General features: G+C 46.9%; 1 protein-coding gene across 1 annotated transcript in view; it reads right to left on the reverse strand.

The window, feature by feature from the left end:
* Window positions 1-8,079: 8,079 nt before the first annotated feature.
* Window positions 8,080-21,322, reverse strand: part of STK10 (serine/threonine kinase 10) — a 120,104-nt gene continuing 106,861 nt past the window's right edge. Inside the window, exons 15-19 of the mRNA XM_036847984.1 lie at window positions 19,793-19,917; window positions 18,034-18,222; window positions 17,300-17,425; window positions 14,513-14,626; window positions 8,080-11,107 (exon numbers count right to left, since the gene is read on the reverse strand). Coding sequence (XP_036703879.1) covers window positions 10,967-11,107; window positions 14,513-14,626; window positions 17,300-17,425; window positions 18,034-18,222; window positions 19,793-19,917 — 695 coding nt within the window. The 3' untranslated portion in view covers window positions 8,080-10,966. The remainder of the gene's footprint in view (window positions 11,108-14,512; window positions 14,627-17,299; window positions 17,426-18,033; window positions 18,223-19,792; window positions 19,918-21,322) is intronic.

The raw sequence follows: 21,322 nt of genomic DNA on the forward strand, positions 1-21,322 counted from the left end.
TGAGGAGGGGGACAGGGCATTCTGGCATATACAGAAAGGAGTGAGTAATAATAACGGACCCGACTCTGCAGGCAAGGGGAGACGTAAATCGCCTTACCTTTGGCTGTCCATCAACTCCCGTCACAGTACAGTCATGGATGGAGAGGCCAGCCGGCCAAGTCAGAACAGAGCAGGCGGCTCCAGTGTCTACAGGAAATTCAGTTCTCCTACCTGCCACATCGAGGGTGACCCGAGGCTTCGCTGGAGTGACGAGGATGGACTGAGTGGGATCTGGAGCCCGGCAGGCGCTTGGGCCCCGTCAGTCCATGTGTGGGAGTCTCTCATCTGAGACATTCCTGGGGACCTGGGGCCGGTCGGGGTTGCCCCTCCAGCGTCCCACAGGACATTCCCCCTTCCAGTGCCCCTCCTTCCAACAAAAGGCACACTGGTTTGGGCTTCTTGGCGGTCTGTCTAGCCTTCTCGGCCCTCCAGGATCCCCTGGAGGTGGTGGGTGAATCAGAGCAGCCAAAAGCTGCGTTTTCTTTATTAGCCTCTTATCCTTCTTGGCTTCCTCCGTTAAGTCTTGGTTATTTTAGACCTTGAAGGCCTCCTCTACCAAGGTTGACAACGGGGTTTGGGGCCAAGCCTCAGGCTTTTGTAATTTTCTCCTGATATCAAGAGTAGCCTGGGTGATAAAATGCATGGCCAACAGTGTCCTTCCTTTTGTGGGCTCAGGGTCTGTATTGGTGTACTTCCTGAATGCCTCTGTCACCCGGGTCAGGAAGACTGCCAGGTTTTCATCTTTTTCTTGTGTAACCTCTCAGACCTTATCAAAATTTACAGGCTTCACCATGCACCTTTTCATTCCTTCTGATAGACAAGTAATATAATGTCTCATCCTAGCCTGGCCTACACGATCTTCATAGTCCCAGTGTGGGTCATGTTCTGGGACTGCATCCCCACCCACCTGATAAATTTGGTGGGGTAGATTGGTGGCCAGTAGGCCATCTGCATGTTCCCTGGCCTTTTTTAGTATACCCTTCTTTTCATCCAGGGTGCACCAGTGGGCCAGAATAACCATGACGTGCTGACAAGTAAGAGAGAATGTTCCTATAAGTTTCCCTATGCTGGGATGTATTCCTTGAGATTGAGCATCTGTAAAGCCTACGATGCGGGCTACTTGGAAGTGGCCAGCCCAATATGTAATCTGTAACAGTGGGCTGCCAAGGCCTGGAGTGATGGGGGTCCTAGAGGTGCAAAAAGGAACTCCTGGAGGAATTGGAGTTAGGCACAACGGAAAATGCCACAGGGGTCAGGACCTGAGGGCCTAGAGGTGGGAGTATTCCCCCAGGGGACTGTTTTTTCCGTTTTTTTTTTTCTTTTGGACATAGAGTAAGGTGAGAGTCTAGGCAGCAGAAGAACCCAGAACCCTTTCCTCTATCTGTTTGGTGGCTACAATAAAATTGGGGAGAGCCTGATGATTCCATCTGACACAGGCAACAGCGAGTTTGGACAGTGTTTCCCATGTAATTTAACATATCAAATGAACCCAATTAGTTTAGGATTTCTCTTTGGGATGCTCCAGGGGTCCCTTGAAGCACCCCAAAGTTAGCTGGAGGTCAAAAGAATTTCAATTAGAATTTGATATTTGGGAAGCCTGTCAAAAATTTCAAGAAGTTTTAAAACACCTGGTCAGACAGGATCATAGGTTGCTGTGAAACAGTACTTATTTCTTGAGCTAAGGTGGAAAAAAGATTTCAAAAATAAATACAGATCACTTAAAGGCACAGAAACTCACATGATCTGTTATCAAAAGCAGCATTCCAGGAAAACTTTGTCCTCTTATGAGAGAGAGAAACCAAATCCAGACTTGCATCAGCCTACTCTTAAAATCCATTTACCTAATTAAATTTAATCCAGCCTTAGAAAGTCCTGACCACATACAAAATTCTTTTTCAATTGTTCCTTTTCCACAAATCTACTGCAAATTTCTGTAGCCATATTTTGTCCCTTATTCTTTTCCCATTCAGAAATAACCAGATCTAGGACAAAATCACCTTTTTCCTTTTAACAAAATATATTTTCGTTCCTCATACCTTCTTTTCTGAAAACACACATCCTACTTTCCTTAAGCAACCATGAACTGTCTTTTACAGTAGCATTCCTTGATTGGAATATCCCATAACCTCTAGAAACTTCTGTCTTCCCAAAGCACAATTTCTTTCGTTAATGTGGTGCAAGACATGTGTCTAATGACCCCAAACATTTTTAGTTTCCCTCTTGCAAGAAGACAGTAGTAGGTAAATTTAGACCTGTTTAGCAATTAATGTTCCAATATTTCATCTTATTTGAAATGGCCTGGATACTCAGTGGATTCCTATCATTCAACTTAGTTTAGTTTCAAGTTACCAAAATTTGGAGGGACTATTTAGATGGACATTTCCAAAACATAATTATTCCTATAGAGTTTACCAAAAAGCTCTTATCCCAGTTATATTTACTTAAAAGTTTAATTATATCAGGTTATTCTACTTGTTGACAGATTTTATAACAGAAACAATATGCACTTATTGACTTCCAGTAACCTTAGGTACAATAAAAGTATTGATATTATACTTAATGTTAATGACTCTAAAGACATGTCTGTATTAATTAAACCCAGAGACTTAAGCTAGACAAGTTAATTTTTACATAAAGACAGAATGTCTCATAGTTTTCCCACTTGAATGTATTTTTTAAATTTTTTTTAAATTTGTATTGGAGTATAGTTGATTCACAATGCTGTGTTAGTTTCAGGTGTACAACAAAGTGAATCAGTTATACATATATTGGGAAAAGTATACATATATTATGGAAAAACCCAACATTTTGTCCAGCCCAATATATATATCCATTGTTTTTCAGATTCTTTTCCCATATAGGTTATTACAGAGTATTGAGTAGAGTTCCCTGTGCTATACAGTAGATCCTGCTGTTTATCTATTTTATATATAGTATTGTGTATATGTTAATCCCAGTCTCCTAATTTATCACTTCCCTCCACGTTTCCCCTTTGGTAACCATAAATTTGATTTCTAGATCTGTGAGTCTGTTTCTGTTTTGTAAGTAAGTTCATTTGTATCATGTTTTTTGTGGATTCCACATATAAGTGGTATCATATGATATTTGTCTTTCTCTGATTTACTTCACTCAGTATGATCATCTCTAGGTCCATCCATGTTGCTGCAGATGGCATTATTTCATTCTTTTTTATGGCTGAGTAATATTCCATTGTGTATATATGTACCACATCTTCTTCATCCATTCCTCTGTCGAAGGACATTTAGGTTGCTTCCATGTCTTGGCTGTTGTACATAGTGGTGCATTGGGGTGCATTTATCTTTTTGAATTATGGTTTTCTCCGGATATATGCCCAGGAGTGGGCTTGCTGGATCATATGGTAGTTCTATATTTAGTTTTTTAAGGAACCTCCATACTGTTCTCCATAATGGTTGTACCAATTTACATTCCCACCCCACTTGAATTTAAAAGACTTTTTTTTTTTTTCTCTTCTCAATTTGGGGGACTACAGATAGATCAGGTAGTTCCTGAGAGCCCAGGCAGAATAATTACATTGCAGAAGCAGAGGAGAGAAATGCAAACTCCTTGAGCTCAGATAGAATAGTTACATTGCAAAGGCAGAGGAGAAAGATGCAAGCTCCTCTCCCCCCCGCAACTGCCTTTTTTTTCTTTAAAATCCCAGTAAGTAGCCCAAGGCTGGAGTCTCAGGCAACGTGGGCTGTGTTTGTATTTCAAGGCTTAAGTGCTCCACTATGCCCACAATGTCAGCGGAGACTTGTAGGAGCCGTTGGACAGACAAAACTATATAAAACAAAGATACCAATGACAAAAACTTAAAGACACAAACAAGAAGTTTTCAGGATAAAGGGGACCGGAGTGCAGGTATAAGGATCAAGGGAGAGATAAAGGGAGGAGGGACAGAAAAGACTGGAAAAGAGAAAGAGACAGCAGGAAGATAAAGGTGAGAATATCAGGACAATAGGACTTCCAGCCACTACACAGTATGAGGTTTGAGCCTCTATCACTCTCATAAATCTCCCTTCAGAGAGAGCCCGCTGGACCAGGATCTGCACATTGTGAGGCAAGCCTCTCCCACCTCTCCCACCTCTGCTCGTCACCTGTCAAGGTGAGCCATTGCCAGCCAGAGGGAGCATGGTCTCACTAGCTGAGAGGAGTGATGCTGTAGCTGCCCGACGTCCACTCGGAAGGATAGGCCAGAAGTAGGAGAGGACAGAGAGAGGAGAGGTAGAGAGCTATCAGGAGAGGGAAAGGGACAAGGGAGAGGGGGAAAGCATTGCCTGAATGAGGGTACTGAGGCCCCCAGGGGCCAAGAAGGCAGACTTACCAAACATGGTGATGCTGAAACAAGACGTTCAGATGGCCACTTGTCACCCATGGGGAAGCTGCATTTGGTGGTCCCAGAGGTGCCCGGATCCCCTCCCGGGAAGGGGACAACTGCCCCACATTGGGTGCCATAAATCCGTTACCAACCAGGGTTCTTGGCCTCCTTAATCAATAGATATTGATAAGAGGCTAGACAAGAAATTCAGGCAAGGCTTTTCCCTTGCTTGCTCCCAGGGAAGGGGGGGTGGGCATGCGCTGGTTCCTTGTATGGGGTGAGGGTAGGGGTGTGTCCAAGGACCGGCCTGGAGGGGTGGCTTAGGTGGTGTGCCCAGCCCTTTGGTGGTGCTGTGTGGAGGGGGCATACATAGTACCCTGCTTTTGCTCCCAGCTCTTCAGAAATGAGAGGTGGGTTCTTTTGGCCTCTGTGTATCCTGTTGCGCATAACTTGCCCCGTCTGCTCATGTACGCAGTTGTTTTTAGTCCCTTGTAGTTTCTTTGTGTTCTGTTGCTCGAAGAGACATTTGCCCAGGCGCAAGCACTGCAGCAAAGGGTCCCAGGTCCCAGCCTGTCTCATGTTCAGTATTTTTGTCCAGATTTTCTAATTGTCCTCAGTGTCAGGACTGATCAGGATGACCTAGTCTGCCATCACTGGAATTGAAAGTTCTCTGTTTCTCTTTTTTTTTTTTTAAACAGATTTTGAAAGGATTTTATTTATTCTTAATAGATGAATGGGAGTACAGGTTGTTCATATCCAATATGGACTCCCTGTCCAAACACTGTTTATATATTTTTTTAAATTTATTTATTTATTTATTTATTTTTGACTGTGTTGGGTCTTCGTTTCTGTGCGAGGGCTTTCTCTAGTTGTGGCAAGCGGGGGCCACTCTTCATCGCGGTGCGCGGGCCTCTCACTCTCACGGCCTCTCTTGTTGCGGAGCACAGGCTCCAGACGCGCAGGCTCAGTAATTGTGGCTCACGGTCCCAGTTGCTCCGCGGCATGTGGGATCTTCCCAGACCAGGGCTCGAACCCGTGTCCCCTGCATTAGTAGGCAGATTCTCAACCACTGCGCCAACAGGGAAGCCCCCCTCTGTTTCATTTTTAACTAAAGACATACTTGTTAATGAGACCTAGTGAACATGCATGGTAGCACAGTGAGTTAATATACATCCAATCTACAGCCCCCAGATCCCTACTGCTCCCTTTATGGCATGAGAAGCCCAGACTGGGTATCTTGGTGTTGCAGCGTGCTGGATTCTGGGTGTTTAGGGGTCAGCTAAGGTCTTACTCCCTGCCCTCATGAAGCCTGCAGTCTGCCCTTTCCTTCCTAAAGTCTCCAACCTTTGTGGGCCAATATTCCCATTTGATTTTGTCTCTGTTCTTCTCGGCCCATCTCTTGAGTTGCTACACTCATGATTTCAACTGTCCTCCCTCTGAGTAAACTCTTTCCCAGTCTTCGTACTGCTCTCGGGGCAGTAAAGGTCAGCCTGAGCCTGGCATGCAGGTCTGGCCCTGTCCTTTTCTCAGCCTCATGGAGCATAAACCATTCACTCTCAACTATAGCCCAGTCTCTGAACGCATGTGTTTTGGCACATACAAGTTTGGCCTCCTAGACTCAGTATCACCTCCACTGGGAAGTCTTCCCTGATTCTCCCGAGCTACATCAGCCTGAACTAACACTCTGCTTCACCAGGTCTGTTTCCCCAGGAGGACAAGCATTTTGAAGCCAGTGTCAATGTCTTATTCATTTCAGCGTCTCTAGCACTTGGCATTTAAGAGGTGTCAATTAATGTGGAAGGATCTCATGGGAAATCTCATGGGAACTTGGGAAAAGTGCCACGCATCCCCTAACGCATTGTCTTTTCCACCAGTCGAATGAACCTTTTTCTCTGGGAACCTCAGTCAATTTCTACTCCTTAATGGGAGGCATGCCAGCTGCTTATCCGCCTGCATCCCCCAGACACGTCGAGTTCACAGACCTGTGGGACACTGTGACAGTGGACTGCCACCTGCTGGTGAGAAGGTTTCTTGGCCAGTGACAGGAAAGTTTCTAGGCCAATGACAACTCAGGGCTACAGACAGAGGAGGGGTTCTTAAGGCATTCCACAAACAATATAAACCCCTTCTCAGAATAGTATTTTCAAATGCACAGTATAAAGCACATAGATTACAAGTGAAACCAGTCATAATGAAATAGGGGTGTCAAAATATTAGAAAATATATATACTATGTGTGATATATGTTATATGTATTTGTGTCTCATTAAATAACAAGATCCAGTAATAGGTCCAATAACTACTATAATTTCAAAATGATGAACGAAAATGATAACTGAAGATGTCTGCAACAGCTGTAATGTGAGATGCAGCCTCTGTGATTTCTACTGCTGACATAGTCACAAGTACTGCTAATAATATTAGAGTTTGTTGCCTATACCCATAAGGAAAGGAAATGCTGAATTTCAGTTAGAGGTTAGTGAAACTAAAGACCAAATATTTCCCATCCAGGTACAAAGATACCCTGAATTCTACCCATGGATCCCTTGTGTGTGTTTGAGGGGGGTCCATGGACTCCAGGTTAAGAACCCCTGAATGAGGTTTTAGAGGCATGGCTGACATTTTTTTGGCTGTGTTGGGTCTTTGTTGCTGCGCGCGGGCTTTCTCCAGTTGGGGCGAGCGGGGGCTACTCTTCGTTGCGGCGCGCAGGCTTCTCATTGCGGTGGCTTCTCTTGTTGCGGAGCACAGGCCCTAGGCACGCGGGCTTCAGTAGTTGTGGCACGTGGCCTCAGCAGTTGTGGCTCACGGGCTCTAGAGCACAGGCTCAGTAGTTGTGGCCCACGGGCTTAGTTTCTCCGTGGCATGTGGGATCTTCCCGGACCAGGGCTCGAACCCGTGTCCCCTGCATTGGCAGGCGGATTCTTAACCTCTGCGACACCAAGGAAGCCCATGGCCGACACTTTTTTTTTTTTTTAAAGATTTATTGATTGATTGATTGATTGATTGCTATGTTGGGTCTTCGTTTCTGTGCTAGGGCTTTCTCTAGTTGCAGCAAGCGGGGGCCACTCTTCATCACGGTGCACGGCCCTCTCACTATCATGGCCTCTCTTGTTGCGGAGCACAGGCTCCAGACGCGCAGGCTCAGCAGCTGTGGCTCACGGGCCTAATTGCTCTGCGGCATGTGGGATCCTCCCAGACCAGGGCTCAAACCCGTGTCCCCTGCATTAGCAGGCAGATTCTCAACCACTGCGCCACCAGGGAAGCCCTGGCCGACACTTTTGAACATGGCAGAGATGCTGGTGGTTAAGTGTGTTTGACTCTTGCTGAATGTAATGGGCGCAGTTGGCGGGAGAGGAGCTGTGGAGGAGACAGTGCAGTTCAAACTTTGAAGCCACAGGCACTTTATCAGCACTTACCAGTGCTCTGAGCTTTCGCCTGACTCTCCCCTTACCCAGCATGTTTCCTCGTCTATAAAACGAGAATGACAGTGTCTTCCTCGTGGGTTGTTGAAAGGATTCAGTAAGTTAACATGTAAAAACTCCTGGGGTCAAATGTTCACTGTTAAATGAGAATGATATAAATGTCTGTAGAGAAAACACACACACAGCCAAGCGTAACTTCTTTCAGAACAGAAACCCCAACGTCTGACCTGCTGTACAACCTGGGAGGCACCAGTGTACTCAGACGATAGGAAACCCTTTCTTTTTTTTTTTTTTTTTTCACCGTTCAAGGTTTATTTATTGTTTTAGTTGGTATAACAGATAGTTGGCTGCATTATTTATGTTGATTTTTCCTTTTTACATTACATGGCAATGTATACTATTCTGATACATATAGTACATAAGATTCTTTAGAACAAGACATAACAATGTCTTGTTATGCACAAGACATGCAACACTGGATTTATAATCAATCCCAGAATGTGATTAATTGGAGAAAAAAAGTTGGACTAGGCATCTTCGCTAAAGGAACCAGAAGTTCTATAACACAGAGTTAAATACACATCTGGTTTGAAGGGCAACTGCAGCATCTGCAACATTGTCAGTGGTACCTCTTGAGGAAGTAGAACTATTTTACACGAACCAATTTAGGACCACACAAGATAAGTGCCATGCAGCATCAGGATACAGCTGCAGGGGAAACCCTTTCTTGGTTAAGTCTGCCCTGCTTTTCCCACCCCAATCCAAGAGAACAAACCCAAATGCAAAGAGTTTCTCACCTTGTTATTTTATTAGAAGCATATTTACACTCTCGCAGTTAACTTTGCAGAGAACATTTAACAAAAGTTTTTTATATAAAGTTTGGAAACTACATAAAAATAACTTCTATTCTTCATAAAGGGGAAAATATAAGTTAGTTCTATTTACTCTGCTAAAAATTGACTGTAAATGAGAAACAGTTCCGTCTGTCCCTTCCAGAGAAAACATTAGCACAGAACACAAAGAATACTGCATGGGCCTTCTCAATGTTGGGCATCGCACGCTGGCTCAATTGTGAGACTGGGAGACCCAACCAGACCCCATCCAGAAAGGACAGGGGAGGTGTTAAGGCTAGGGCAGCACTGAGCAGGAAGCAGCAGCTCCCTGAATGAGATTCCAATGTGAACGACAAACCAAAGAAGGAAATGATCAAAGACTTTCACCTACACCATGAAACTGGCATTTCACCTAATACTCATTCTCACACCCCAGGCTACAAAAGGCAGTACTGTAAATAAAGCACAAGTCAGCCCTGCCACTGGCCATCACCTGACCATTCGCCAGTGCTGGCCTCGCCTGGTGGAACTGGGTCTGTGTTCTGTAGTTACACTGTTAGTTCATGTTTTCCCAGCACGTGTGCACCAAAGACAATCAAAGGGGATAATTGTTTCACTTGTCTCATTTGTGTGAGACCTGAAAATTGTCCCTTCTGGGTCAAATACTGAATCAGGCAAGCTGAGTGCTCACTAACCGAAGTGGACCAGTGCCTTCCCATGGCCCCCAGTGCATCTTTACTGCCTATGTAAGTCTTTGGAACCCCAAGTCCTTTTTCCTATTGAATGGTTACCCTACTTTCCCAAGATCCATTTACAGCCAGTGCCCAGAAAACCCCAGGGAATTGCTTTAGAAAGACAAAGCACTGAACCCTTACCTATAGGAGTGAAGAAAGAGGAAGTCCTCCCAGGGTGTGTCAACCACCCCATCACCACCAAAATAGTACCCAGACTCAATACACCCATTTGATTCCTCAAAATCACCTTCAGTTTTCCGTTTTGTTTTTTTAAAGCAGGTATTTTCCTAAGGAAGCCATTCATTTATATTTTTTTCAAGTTAGACATAAAGGCAAAAAAAAGTTTTCTTTGTAAATAAACCGAATGCTGGGTTGAGCATTTGCTTTTACTGGGTTATCTACGCTCTGCAGCCTGTGGGGATCAGAATCTGTGGGAGGCCAGCTGAGTCATCCAAAGGCCCAGCATTCCATCTGAGATACAGAAGCTTTGCTTTTGCCAGGTTCCTGGGGGCAGGAAGCACTGCATTTCTCCCTGATGCTTTTTCTCCCTGAACAGAAGTTCCAGTGACTGCTAGCCTCGGTCTGAAGTGTAAGGCCGGACTCTGAACTAGGAGGGACAGAGAGCAGAGGCAAGCAGCCTTCCCGTATCACCTGCAGACAGGATGGGCAAGTGTGAGACAGAATGACTGGGGTGGGAAAGTCTTGTGGGATGAGGAATGTATCCCTGAACACAGGATCCCGTGCAGGGCCAAAAGGAATCGCAGGCTGGCGGTTCAGCCTGTGCCTCTGGTGCCAACCCCCAGCACGCCCAACGGCTCCCCTCACGTGTTCAGTGGCACGGGCTCAGGCAGCGAACATGTTCCAATCCACCTGGCACAAGAGGCCCAGGGGGCCAAGGGGTGGGTGGGTGTGTGTGTGCGTGCGTGTGTGTAGGCGTGTGTGTGCAGGAAGGGGGAGTACAAGATGGCACGAAACACTTGCGATCAGGGTGAAGCGTTCAGCCTCTCCCCATCCCAGCGCTGTAGACGCTGTCTCAAGAAGAAAGCAGGCTGGGGGACCTGGAGGAAGGAGGGCACCCCCTGAGCAGCTGGCTGCAGACCAGGCTCCACTGGGGACCAAAATGGCTGTTAGAAGCCGTGGTTCTTGGTCTGACACTGCAGGGAATGGCTGAAAAGCCACCGACAATCACAATAGGGCGCGCCCACGGTGACTTCAGCAGTAGCACTTTGTGCCCACAGACAGCAGAGCTGGTGTTTTGGCAAACAGGAGGGGCCTCGAGGCCACAGAACACCTATTCCTCCTGGTCCCTGGCCCCCCCAACTGCCCAAATCGCTGACAGCTCAAAGGAACCTGGGGCTCAAATGGAATGCACGTTAGGATCAGGCAGCACGTTAGGATCGTAAAACCTCTCCCTCCACGACAAGCGAGAAGTCAGAAACGCCGGGTGGGTCTGTCAGGCACAGCTGGGGTGGCACAAGGCAAGGGGCTGGACTCGAGCCGGCATGGAAGCAAGAGGGAAGGGGCTCCTGAGTTACTTGTTCACAGAGAATGGGAGGGGCCCGAGGCCCGCCGGCCTGCCAGCCACAGCCCCGGGCGGCTGTTACGAAGCATCCGCAGAGCTGTAGGGGAAGAACCTGGTGGCCTTGTTTGGGGTGGTGGGGCTCAGGCACTCTGCCTCCTCGTTCATTTTGAAGAACATCTCCTGCTCTCGCTTCTTCTGGTTCAGCTCTTCTTCCAGAGCCTAGGACAGAGGGCAGACGGAGCTCGTTTGGATCCCCTAGGACACAAGTCTCCCCCAACCACAGGACCCCCACCGAAGTGGCCTTCTCTGGAAGTTCCCCTCCCAGGCCTCAGTGCTCGGGTAACTTGGTCTTCCCTCGCTCCTGTCCCAGCGCCCATCACCCAGAAGGTAGGTACCACCTCCTCCTTCCTCGTGCCACAGCCGCGCAGGAGTTTCCTATGGACCAAGGGCTCTGCTTTGGGGAAATGCCAATCTAGATGGCATGTGAGGGAGAAGCAGATGCACATCAGCTGGCAGGAAAACAACCAAAAGAATGGAGAAAAACCTGAGGTAGAAAATGGAGCAAGAGGTTTAACAGCAGAGGAAACAGAGATGTCCGAGTTACATGGTGTTCCTAACCAGGGCACCGTCCTGCAGAATCAGGGGACTTCTTTTCAAAATATACGTGCAGTCATGCCACCCCCCTGAGATCCTAATTCTGAACGTCTGTGGTGGGACAGGGGTTCTCTACATTGTAAAAGCACATCAGATAACTGCAAGGGGAGCATCTAGACGACAAGCACTGCAGGAGCTTCCCTTGGGCACATGCAAGTTTATCTAGCTAAATTGTGTCCTACCAGAAAAATTTCTTGAGGGTTCTCCAAAAATAAATAATTATTCAATTAAGAAAGGAAGCAGAGTGCAGAGGAAAGAGCAGGGGCTTTACAGTCAAATAGGATTCAGCTCCATTACCAGCTGGGTGGGCCTCTGCATGCTACCTTTCCTCTCCAAGCCTGTTTCCTCTCGTGTAACATGGCAATATCACTACCTGCCTGGCCAGGCTACTGCAGAGATTAAATTAAAAACTAATGGGCTATAATTACTTAGTACTTCTTACATGTCAGGCACTATGCTAAGTGCATTACATCTTATTTAAACTCCACCCTATGAGATAGATACCACTATCCCCATCTTAACGATGGAGAAACTGAGGCTCAGAGAGCTTAGGTCACTTGCCCAAGGTCATTCAGCTAGCTGGAAGCAGAGCCAAGATGGATCTAACTTCAGAGTTCAAGCTCTGAAACACTGTGCGCCACCATCTGCAAAGCCAGGCACACGTGAGTTACTCAGTAAATGTGGCTTCTTTATTACTTACTTTCACTGTAGAAGTAACCACTTTCACAGGATTTGACCAGCATTCTATTATGTCTCTCTTTTTAAAACTATTATTTGATGCCCTGAAATAGTCGCAACAAACAACTTAATTACTAGATATCCCCTTAAGCTCTCATTCCTTCAACAGTACTAAATTCTAGTGAGCTCTACCTCTAAGGAAAAATGGGGAAGGGACACTGAATCACAATGCCAGTTTTTCCAGTCTGTTGTAAGATATCCATATTCAAAAGATACTGGAAATCTAGATTTTTATGTAAAATTTCCTTATACTTAAAAAACTGGCAACTTAAAAAATTTTTTGGAATTGCTGTATGTTGGCCATACCTAATGCCTCTAAGCCAATTTCAGCCTGTGGGCCATCAGTTTGTAACTTCTGCTATAGGAATACCGATTTCATTATAATTAGCTACCACTTTTTTGAGCACAGAGAGGTTTAATAACTTGCCCAGGGTCTCACAGCTAGTAATGGGGGAGCTAGGACTTTCTCCCACGTCTGTCTTCCTTCAAAGGCTATGCTCTTAAGCACTACTCTATTTTACCTCTATATAACCTATATATTCCTCTATATAACCTACGGCAGGAGTCAGCAGTCTTTTTTCTGTAAAGAGCCAGATGGTAAATATTTTTGGCTTTGCAAACCTTAAGGTCTCTGTTGCAACTACTCAACTGCTGTTTGGTGTAAAATCAGCCAGAGACGATACGTAAATGAACGAGCATGGCTGTGTTCCAATAAAACTTTATTTACAAATACAGGTGGTGAGTCAGATTTGGCCCATGGGCAATAGTTTACTAACACCTCTTTTAAGGGAAGAAATGTTATCTTCATCTTATGGCCCCAAAAAGCAAGCAAGGTTCAGGAGGGAAGACCTGTCTGAGGCCACATTCTGTGTCAACTATGACCCAAGCAACACCTTATTGACCTTACTAGATATTCTATACTTACTGAAAGAAAGAAATCTGAATTTGTCTAAAAATATTCCACGATGTACAGTCATCTCCCCTGCCCCCATATACATGGGCAGCAGCTCAAAGCTGCTGACTGAAATGCAAGAGTGTAAAAGAACGTTTATTCCAGGATGCAAATCATCACCTCTGGGTCAGTGTTCCAGCAGCAACCCAGGTGACTAAGGATAGGGTGATCCTACAAAGAATTCTGGGAAGAGGCAGCCCGCACCAGCAAAATCCAGTGCCAGCTCTCCAAATACACACTTGCGGCACCTCCCCTAAGCCCAAGCACCCCCAAGAAGCAATCTGGGCAGTTGCTAGAGGCAAGATGATGATTCATTTTCAGACTCTCAGGATATGCCAAGGGTGCAGGAGCCCTAGGTAAGAGAACCAGGTGAACATCTATTTCCTGATGCCAGATCAGCCTGTGTCAGCAGGAGTATTATTGATTTGAGTGTCAAGTATCAAAAGTCCTAGCGGACCGTGCGTGGTTACAGATAAGTGTGGGCCTATTAACAGGAAGGTCTGGGACCCTGGCCAGCTTCCAGCTAGAAAGCTCCATTAGCACAGGGAGGGAAGCCTCTATTCAAGGACTCCCAAGGCCGTTACATGGCTGAGGTGGGCAACTGCCTCCTGGGCAGATCACAGTTACAGCAAGCAGAGCTCAAGTACGACGGCAGAACAAACGTCAGGGCTCAGGACACATGATCAAGGGTAATTAGGGCAGCTGTCTCCTCAGAGAGTTTAGGAGAGTGGAAGGACATGAGTACGTCCTTGGCCTATACTGTGGGCTGGTGGCTTTCTGCATAACACTATACAATATTATCTTCACTTTACAAATGACCACACTGAGGCCCTGTGATGGTTAATTTATTTGTCAACCTGGCAAAGCCATGGTAACCAGTTGTTTGGTCAAACACTAGATGTCACTGAGAAGGAATTTTTTAGATGTGATTAACATTTAACTCAGTAGACTGAATAAAGCAGCTTACCCTCCAAAATGTGGTTGGGCCTCACTCAGTTGCAGGCCTTAAGAGGAAAGACTGAGGTCCCGCTAAAGAAAGAGGGATTGGGCCTCCACACTGCCCTGGGGCTCAGCGCTGCAACATCAACTCTTCCCTGGCTCTCCAGCCTACCGTCTGCCCTGCAGATTTCAGGCTTAACAGTCCCAACAATTGGGTGAGCCAGTTCCTTCAAATAAATCCATAAATCTGTACCTTATCCATATCTGTGTCTATATCCATACCCCAGGCAGACACCGATGGCACAACACGAAGCAGAGCCCACCAGCCCAGACAGGGTTACCTTTTTGCGTGGCCGAAGCTTGTCCCGCCATTCCTTTAGGTTCTGGTTATGGCTTTCGTCCAGAGCCTTCAGTTTCTGGGTTTCATGCTCTACCAGGAGGTGACACTTTTCATTCTGCAATATATTCCAGGAAGTACAGGTAAGAAGCACAGAGGGCTGAGATATACCATGAAGGTACCAGCATCATTCATTTATTACTTCTCCTTGATTATAAACTCCATTTATACAAAACGCTCTACATGTAAATACACATGCACCAAAAGATGCCTGGAAGACTATTCCAGAATCTTAACATTAATAATTCTTATTGAGTAGTGGAATCTGCAGCAATTTTGCAACTTTCTTCTTTGGGCTTTCTGCATTGTTTGAATTTTTCAACATGAATGTATAAAACTAATAACAATAAATCTGTGCCCTAATCCCACCACACAGAGGCAACCACCACAGAATTTTAGATATATTTCCTGTCAGGCTCTGTCCGGTGCATTGTTTAGCTCACCCTGTATACACAATTCTGAAACCTGCCTCCCTCTCCTCTTAACATTATAATGTAAACATTTCTACAAAGAATTAACATTTTTTATAATCGTCATTTTAATTCCTACAAAATATCCCACAGTATGGTTTAATTTATTTAAACATTTCCCTATTTTTGGCCACTAGGTTGCTCTTAATCTTCACTGTTACAAATAGCATTGTGTTAAACATCTGTGCTATGTACTGAATTGTGTCTCCCCAAAATTCATATTTTGAAGCCCTAATGCCCAATGTGATGGTATTTGGAGATATGGGGCCTTTAGGAGATAAACAGGTTTAGATGAGGTCAAGAGGGTAGGGCCCTCATGGCGGGATTAGTGCCCTTATAAGAAGAGACCAGAGAGCTCACATGCTAGAGTGCTCCCTCCCTGTCTCCTTCCCTCCTTTTCTCCCTCTCCCCATCTCCCTCTCTCCCCCTCTCCTTTTCTCTCCTCTCTCTCTCTGCCATGTGAGGACACAGCAAGAAGGCATCCGTCCGCAAGCCAGAGAGAGAGACTTCACCAGAACCCAGCCATGCTGGCAAAGCTGATCTTGGATTTCCAGGCTCCAAAACTGTAAGAAAATAAACTTCTGTTGTTTAAGCCACCCAGTCTGTGGTATTTTGTTACGGCAGTGTGAGCTAAGATAATCTGTGTGTATAAATATTTTGTATTTATATAAATTATATAATTTTCTGCATCACATACCATTTCTCCAGGAGAGATTTGTGACAGGGGTAAGGGCCATGGACCTGGCTGAGGCTTGCCAACCAACCTCACTGTTCTCTTGCTGAGGTAAGTTACCTGCCTCACAAAACTTACCCTGGGATCTCTCATAGGCAAAAGTGACAGTTCCCTGTTGATTCCTCACAGGGAATCTTGTGGTTTATAAGGAGTGTATAAGCAGGGGGAAAGTGCCTTTATCCATATACCTCAACCCTACTGGACTGGAAGAGTAGAACCCCTTGGGGATTTTATTTGGGGTTTCAAGCTCAAGGGTTCTGGGAATTTAGAAATTGCCTTGGTTGGGAATAATACTTACAGCAGCCCTGAGTACCTCTGGCCTGCCCATAGCTGGGCTCCCAGCACTCTTTACGGGTTTTCTCAGTTCATCCTCACTGTAAACCCACGAGGCAGGGTTGGTAACATAGATACAGAAGGTGAGTGGCCTGGCTAAAATTCACACAGCAACAAGCAGCAGAGCCCCTACCTGACAGGCTTCAATACCTGCAATGTTTCCTCCACACCTCCCTGCCTTTCCAGAAATTGCCAGATGGATCCAATAGCCTAGAGAATTTCCTGAGGTCACAGAGGTTTGTGTCAGCCCATCTGTCAGGTATGGCAATGCCTCGCTCCACCACAAGGGGGCTCCAAGTACCAGCTCCCAGGCGGGGACCCTTAGGGTGAGGCAAACCTTTTGTGAGGCGAACAAAAGGTCAAGGATCTCCCCAGGGAAAGGGGTCACAAAGGGGCTTGTCAATATCAGGATACCTTTTCCTGACTTCAGTGGGAAAGCTTTGAGCTTCTCACCATTAAGGATGATGGTAGGTAGCTGTAGGTTTTTATAGATACCCTTTATCAAGTTGAGGAAGTTCCCCTCTATTCCTAGTTTACTGAGTGTTTATCATGAGCAGGGGTCAGCTTCTGTCAAGTACTTTTTCTGTATCTGTTGATGATACGATCATGTGATGTTTCTTCTTTAGCCTGTTGATGTCATGGATTACATTAACTCATTTTCATATATTGCACGAGCCCTGGGATAAATCCCACCTGGTCATGGTGTATACTACTTTTTATACATTTTTAAATTCTATTTGGCCACGTTTCATTGGGGATTTGTGCATCTGTGTTCATGAGAGATAGATACAGGTCTGTAGTTTTCCTCCTTGTAACGTCTGGTTTTGGTATTAGGGTAATTGGGACACCTTTTCCCAAGACACAGTGGTGACCGAGAAATCCAGCAGCACGCCCACTGCCAGGCCCCGGGCATGGCATGTTCAGCTCAGCTCTGTCAGTCATCTCATTTACAAAGCCTCACTCCAGTTCTGCAGAATAGGAATTATCATCCTTACCCCCTGCCTATTTTACGAATGTGGAAACTATGGCCTGGGAGGGTGATGTGATTTGGCCAACATCACACAGAACGGCAGGATGGAAACCATTCCACCCTGAGCTTCAGACACCTTCCCCGTTTGTAGGGTCTTTGGGCCCCCAGGGAGCTGACTGCCTCGGGGGCGGTGAGGCAAGCAGGGGCGGGGCAGAAGGGCAGTACCTGCAGCTGCTGCAGCTCGCCCATGTTGCTCTCGCACTGTGCCGCCATGTCCCGCATCTGGCTCTCATGTTTTTGCTGCTGCTGCAGCCGCTCTGACTTCTGCCTCTTCTCCTCCTGCTGGGAGAACTGCAACAGAGAACAGGTGAGGCGCCTCAGCGGGCCACGGGCCTGGCTGGGGGCCCAGCTCAGCCCTGTCCCAGGGAGACCCCATCTGAGGGGCTGCTTTGTACAGAGCCACAGTGCCCTGCACCACTCAGGCTGTGCCCCCCCATCTGAAGTCCTCCCCCCTGAGCTGAGACCCAGCCCCTGCCCTCAAGGAGTCCCCAGATTGGCGAGGACGCTGGGACATGCTAGGACAGCGTATGTAGTAAGCAGGAATCACAGGAGCCCACGGCCACCAACTCTGTCCCCGAGCCACATGGGTGACTTGTGAGCAGGGTCTCAGTAGAGGAGAGGAAGGAGTTTACCAGCAGAAGCAGCTGCAGGATAGACACCCTGAGTGTGACAGGGAACGCGCATGAGAAAGCAACGCCGCCAAGCCTCCTCCCCTGTCCACCAGAGGGGGAGTCAACGTGAGGCTTTTAGGCTTCCGGGCTGTGACTTCTGGCTTCCATTCCATTCCTCCTTCCAAGACCCCGTGCTGCGTCTTATATTCTATACTCCCCCAACCACAGAAGATTCAGGCCGCACCAAACCTGGATCTGGCCCCACTCCAGTGCACCCCCGGCCCCCACCTGCTTGATCTTCTCGCGCTGCTCAGCGGCACTGCCCGCCCCGTTGATGTGGAGGCTCTTCTTGTACATGGCCATGCGCGTCTTGCCCTCGCTCCTCTGAATCTTGGGCAGCCGCGCCTTTTCCTGCTGCTGCCGCACCTTCAGCTGCTCCATCATGCGCTGGTTGTAGCGCTGCATCTGCTCGCACTCCTGAGGGGGACACCCAGCCGGGGCCAAGGTCAGCTGCGTTCCACGCACGCGGGTGTGGTCAGATGCCAAGGCTGCCACACGCAACTCAGGAGCCCAGGACCTGCGTGGTCCAGAATGCTCAGCAGAGCAAGGCTCGTGTCATTTCACTACTGCTCTTAAATAACACTTTCTCTTCTCACCTTAAACTTACCGTTAGTAACCTTACCTTCTTACCTTCTAAATGCCTTCTTAATCTCCAAAATATGCAAACAGCTCATACGACTTATCAAAAAAAAAAAAACCCCAAGCAACCCAATCGAAAAATGGGCAGAAGACCTTAATAGACATTTATCCAAAGAAGACATACAGATGGCCAGTAGGCACGTGAAAAGATGCTCAACATCACTAATTATTAGAGAAATGCAAATCAAAACTACAATGAGGTACCACCTCACACTGGTCAGAATGGCCATCATTAAAAAGTCTACACATAACAAATGCTGGTGAGGGTGTGGAGAAAAGGGAACCCTCCTACACTGTTGGTGGGAATGTAAGTTGGTGCAGCCACTACGGAAAACAGTATGGGAGGTTCCTCAGAAAACTAAAAATAGAGTTACCATATGATCCAGCAATCCCACTCCTGGGCATATACCCGGACAAAACTATAATTCAAAAAGATACATGCACCCCTATGATCATAGCAGCGCTATTCACAATAGCCAAGACATGGACGCAACCTAAATGTCTATAAACGGATGACTGGATAAAGAAGATGTGGTACATATACACAATGGAATACTACTCAGCCATAAAAAAGAACAAAATAATGCCATTTGCAGCAACCTGGTTGCAACTAGAGATGGTCATACATAGTGAAGTATGTCAGAAAGAGAAAGACAAATACCAAATTATGTCACTTATATGTGGAATCTAAAATATGGCACAAATGAACCTAACTATGAAACAGAAACAGACTCACAGACATAGAGAACAGACTTGTGGTTGCCAAGGCCAGGTGGGGAGGGAGAGGGATGAACTGGGGGTTTGGAATTAGTAGATACAAACTATTACATTTAGAATGGATAAACATCAAGGTCCTACTGTACAGCACAGGGAACTGTGTCCAATCTCCTCAGATAAACCATAACGGAAAAGAATATTTTAAAAAGAATGTATGTACGCATATAACTGAGTCACTTTGCTGTACTACAGAAATTAGCACAACATTGTAAAGCAACTATACTTCAATTTAAAAAGTATTCTGAGGGAATGCATGGGAAAGAGATATAAAATGAAAATGGAAAGAAAGGCAGGACCAAAAAAGGGAAAAGAGGAAAAAAGTGAGAGAGACATGTACACCAGGTGTCAGAGTCAGCGAGGGAGCTGCTTGGGCCATCTGCTTCCCTGCACAGTTTCCCCAATTCCTAGCCCCTGTCCTGAGGCAGGACATCGCCCAAGAACCTCTCAAGCCTCACTGTGGCCAACTTGGCTGCTCTCAGGAGCAAGTGATGCCCCACTGAGGGGGCAGCCTCACGGGTCTCCCAGGTCTCCCAGTGGCAGCCCCCGAACCCAAGCTGACTAGGAGCCTCACCTTCTCATGCTTGCGCACCAGCTCGTGCCGCTGGAGGAAGTACTGGTCCTTGAGCTGCTGCTTCACCAGCTGGTGCCTCTCCTGCAGGTGATGCTCCTCCATCTCCCACAGCGCCGCCTCCCGGTCTGCGGAGGACATGTCACCCGGTGAGGTGCAGGTGGCCACAGCCCCGCCAGGCCCTCCCCTCCACTGCCCCGAGCCAGGTCTCCTCACACTGGCTGGTAACTGTGCCACGTCCTTAGACTATGTGGGCTGAGCCAACTCCTAGAAACTTGCAGGGATGACAGCACCCAGCAGCACGGTACAGCAGGAAGTGTTTGGAGTCAGGAGCCAGAGAAACCAGAGGCTAAAACCCAGCTGCATCACTGGGATTTGAGATGAACACAAAATCCTCTCCAGGCCTCACCTTCCATCTCTGCCAAATGGGCACAACCATACCATGGAGGGAAAATGTCCTTGGAAGATACTTTTATGTTCAATCTACATTGCACCTCTGCTTTCCTAATGGGCAAATAGGAAGGGCTCACGTGGAAACCCCATGAAGAAGACAGCCTCTTGTCACTATTTCCTCCTTTAAAAAATAGGTGAGACCCTTCATGTCCCATATATGCATTACTGAAACAGTTATCTGGCATTTTATCACTGGAAGTCTATTAACCGACCCTGTGGTCAGGACAGGGCAGGGAGCTGGTGTCAGATGGAGAACCTCACGCCCTGCAAGATACAGCTGGTCATGCTCAGCCCACTGCGAAGTTGTTTATTTCACTGCACTCCTGTTCCATGAAAGCCAGCATCTATCCACAGAACATCAAAACAGTGATTTGGCTTCCAAACCAAAATCAGAACCCCAGTCCCACATGTAGGATGGTTCTTACAGACCATCACATGATAAGAAAAGGAAACAAGGGCTTTTCTGAAACATCTGTGGCTCTATTCAGAAAGTCGGAATACCAAGGACCCCATTGTTCTTGGCCCACATCAAGTACTGAGTGGTTTATACTGTTTAACTGCCCTGGCCATCAGAGTCCTGGCTGTGGCCCCTGTTATAATAATGAGCCAGAGACAGCACTCGTATATTAGTCCTATGTTTACATCTTTACAACAGACAGGGACCATTAGCTCCAAAGCCCACAGGCACCAAACTCTAATCTTCACCCATCCAGTTGTTTTAAGTGCAGTTCAAACAACAGACTTCTAGCCATTTGGAGCCTGCTTGCTTTGCATACCCCATAAAATTGTACCCAACATCTGCTAGCCATAAATTAGATAGCCTGGGGGCTATATACAGACCCCAAGCCCTGCACCCTCCAGAGCTCTCTACCCCAGAGCCGCCTCAGCTGAGCTCCCCCTGCTGAGTGACAGCATCCAGATACATAAGCCCCCTCTCTGATCCCCTTCTTCCCCAGGATTTCACCCGCCCTCCTCCCTCTGGGTGGTGGCTCACACTGTTGTCTCTGGAGAGTCTAATGCTGGGAGGGACTCGCCAGCATGCAAACCTGCCAAAGCGCCACCACACAAGGGTAGTTGAGA

This window comes from Balaenoptera musculus, chromosome 3 (assembly GCF_009873245.2).
Source record: "Balaenoptera musculus isolate JJ_BM4_2016_0621 chromosome 3, mBalMus1.pri.v3, whole genome shotgun sequence".
NCBI lineage: Eukaryota > Metazoa > Chordata > Mammalia > Artiodactyla > Balaenopteridae > Balaenoptera > Balaenoptera musculus.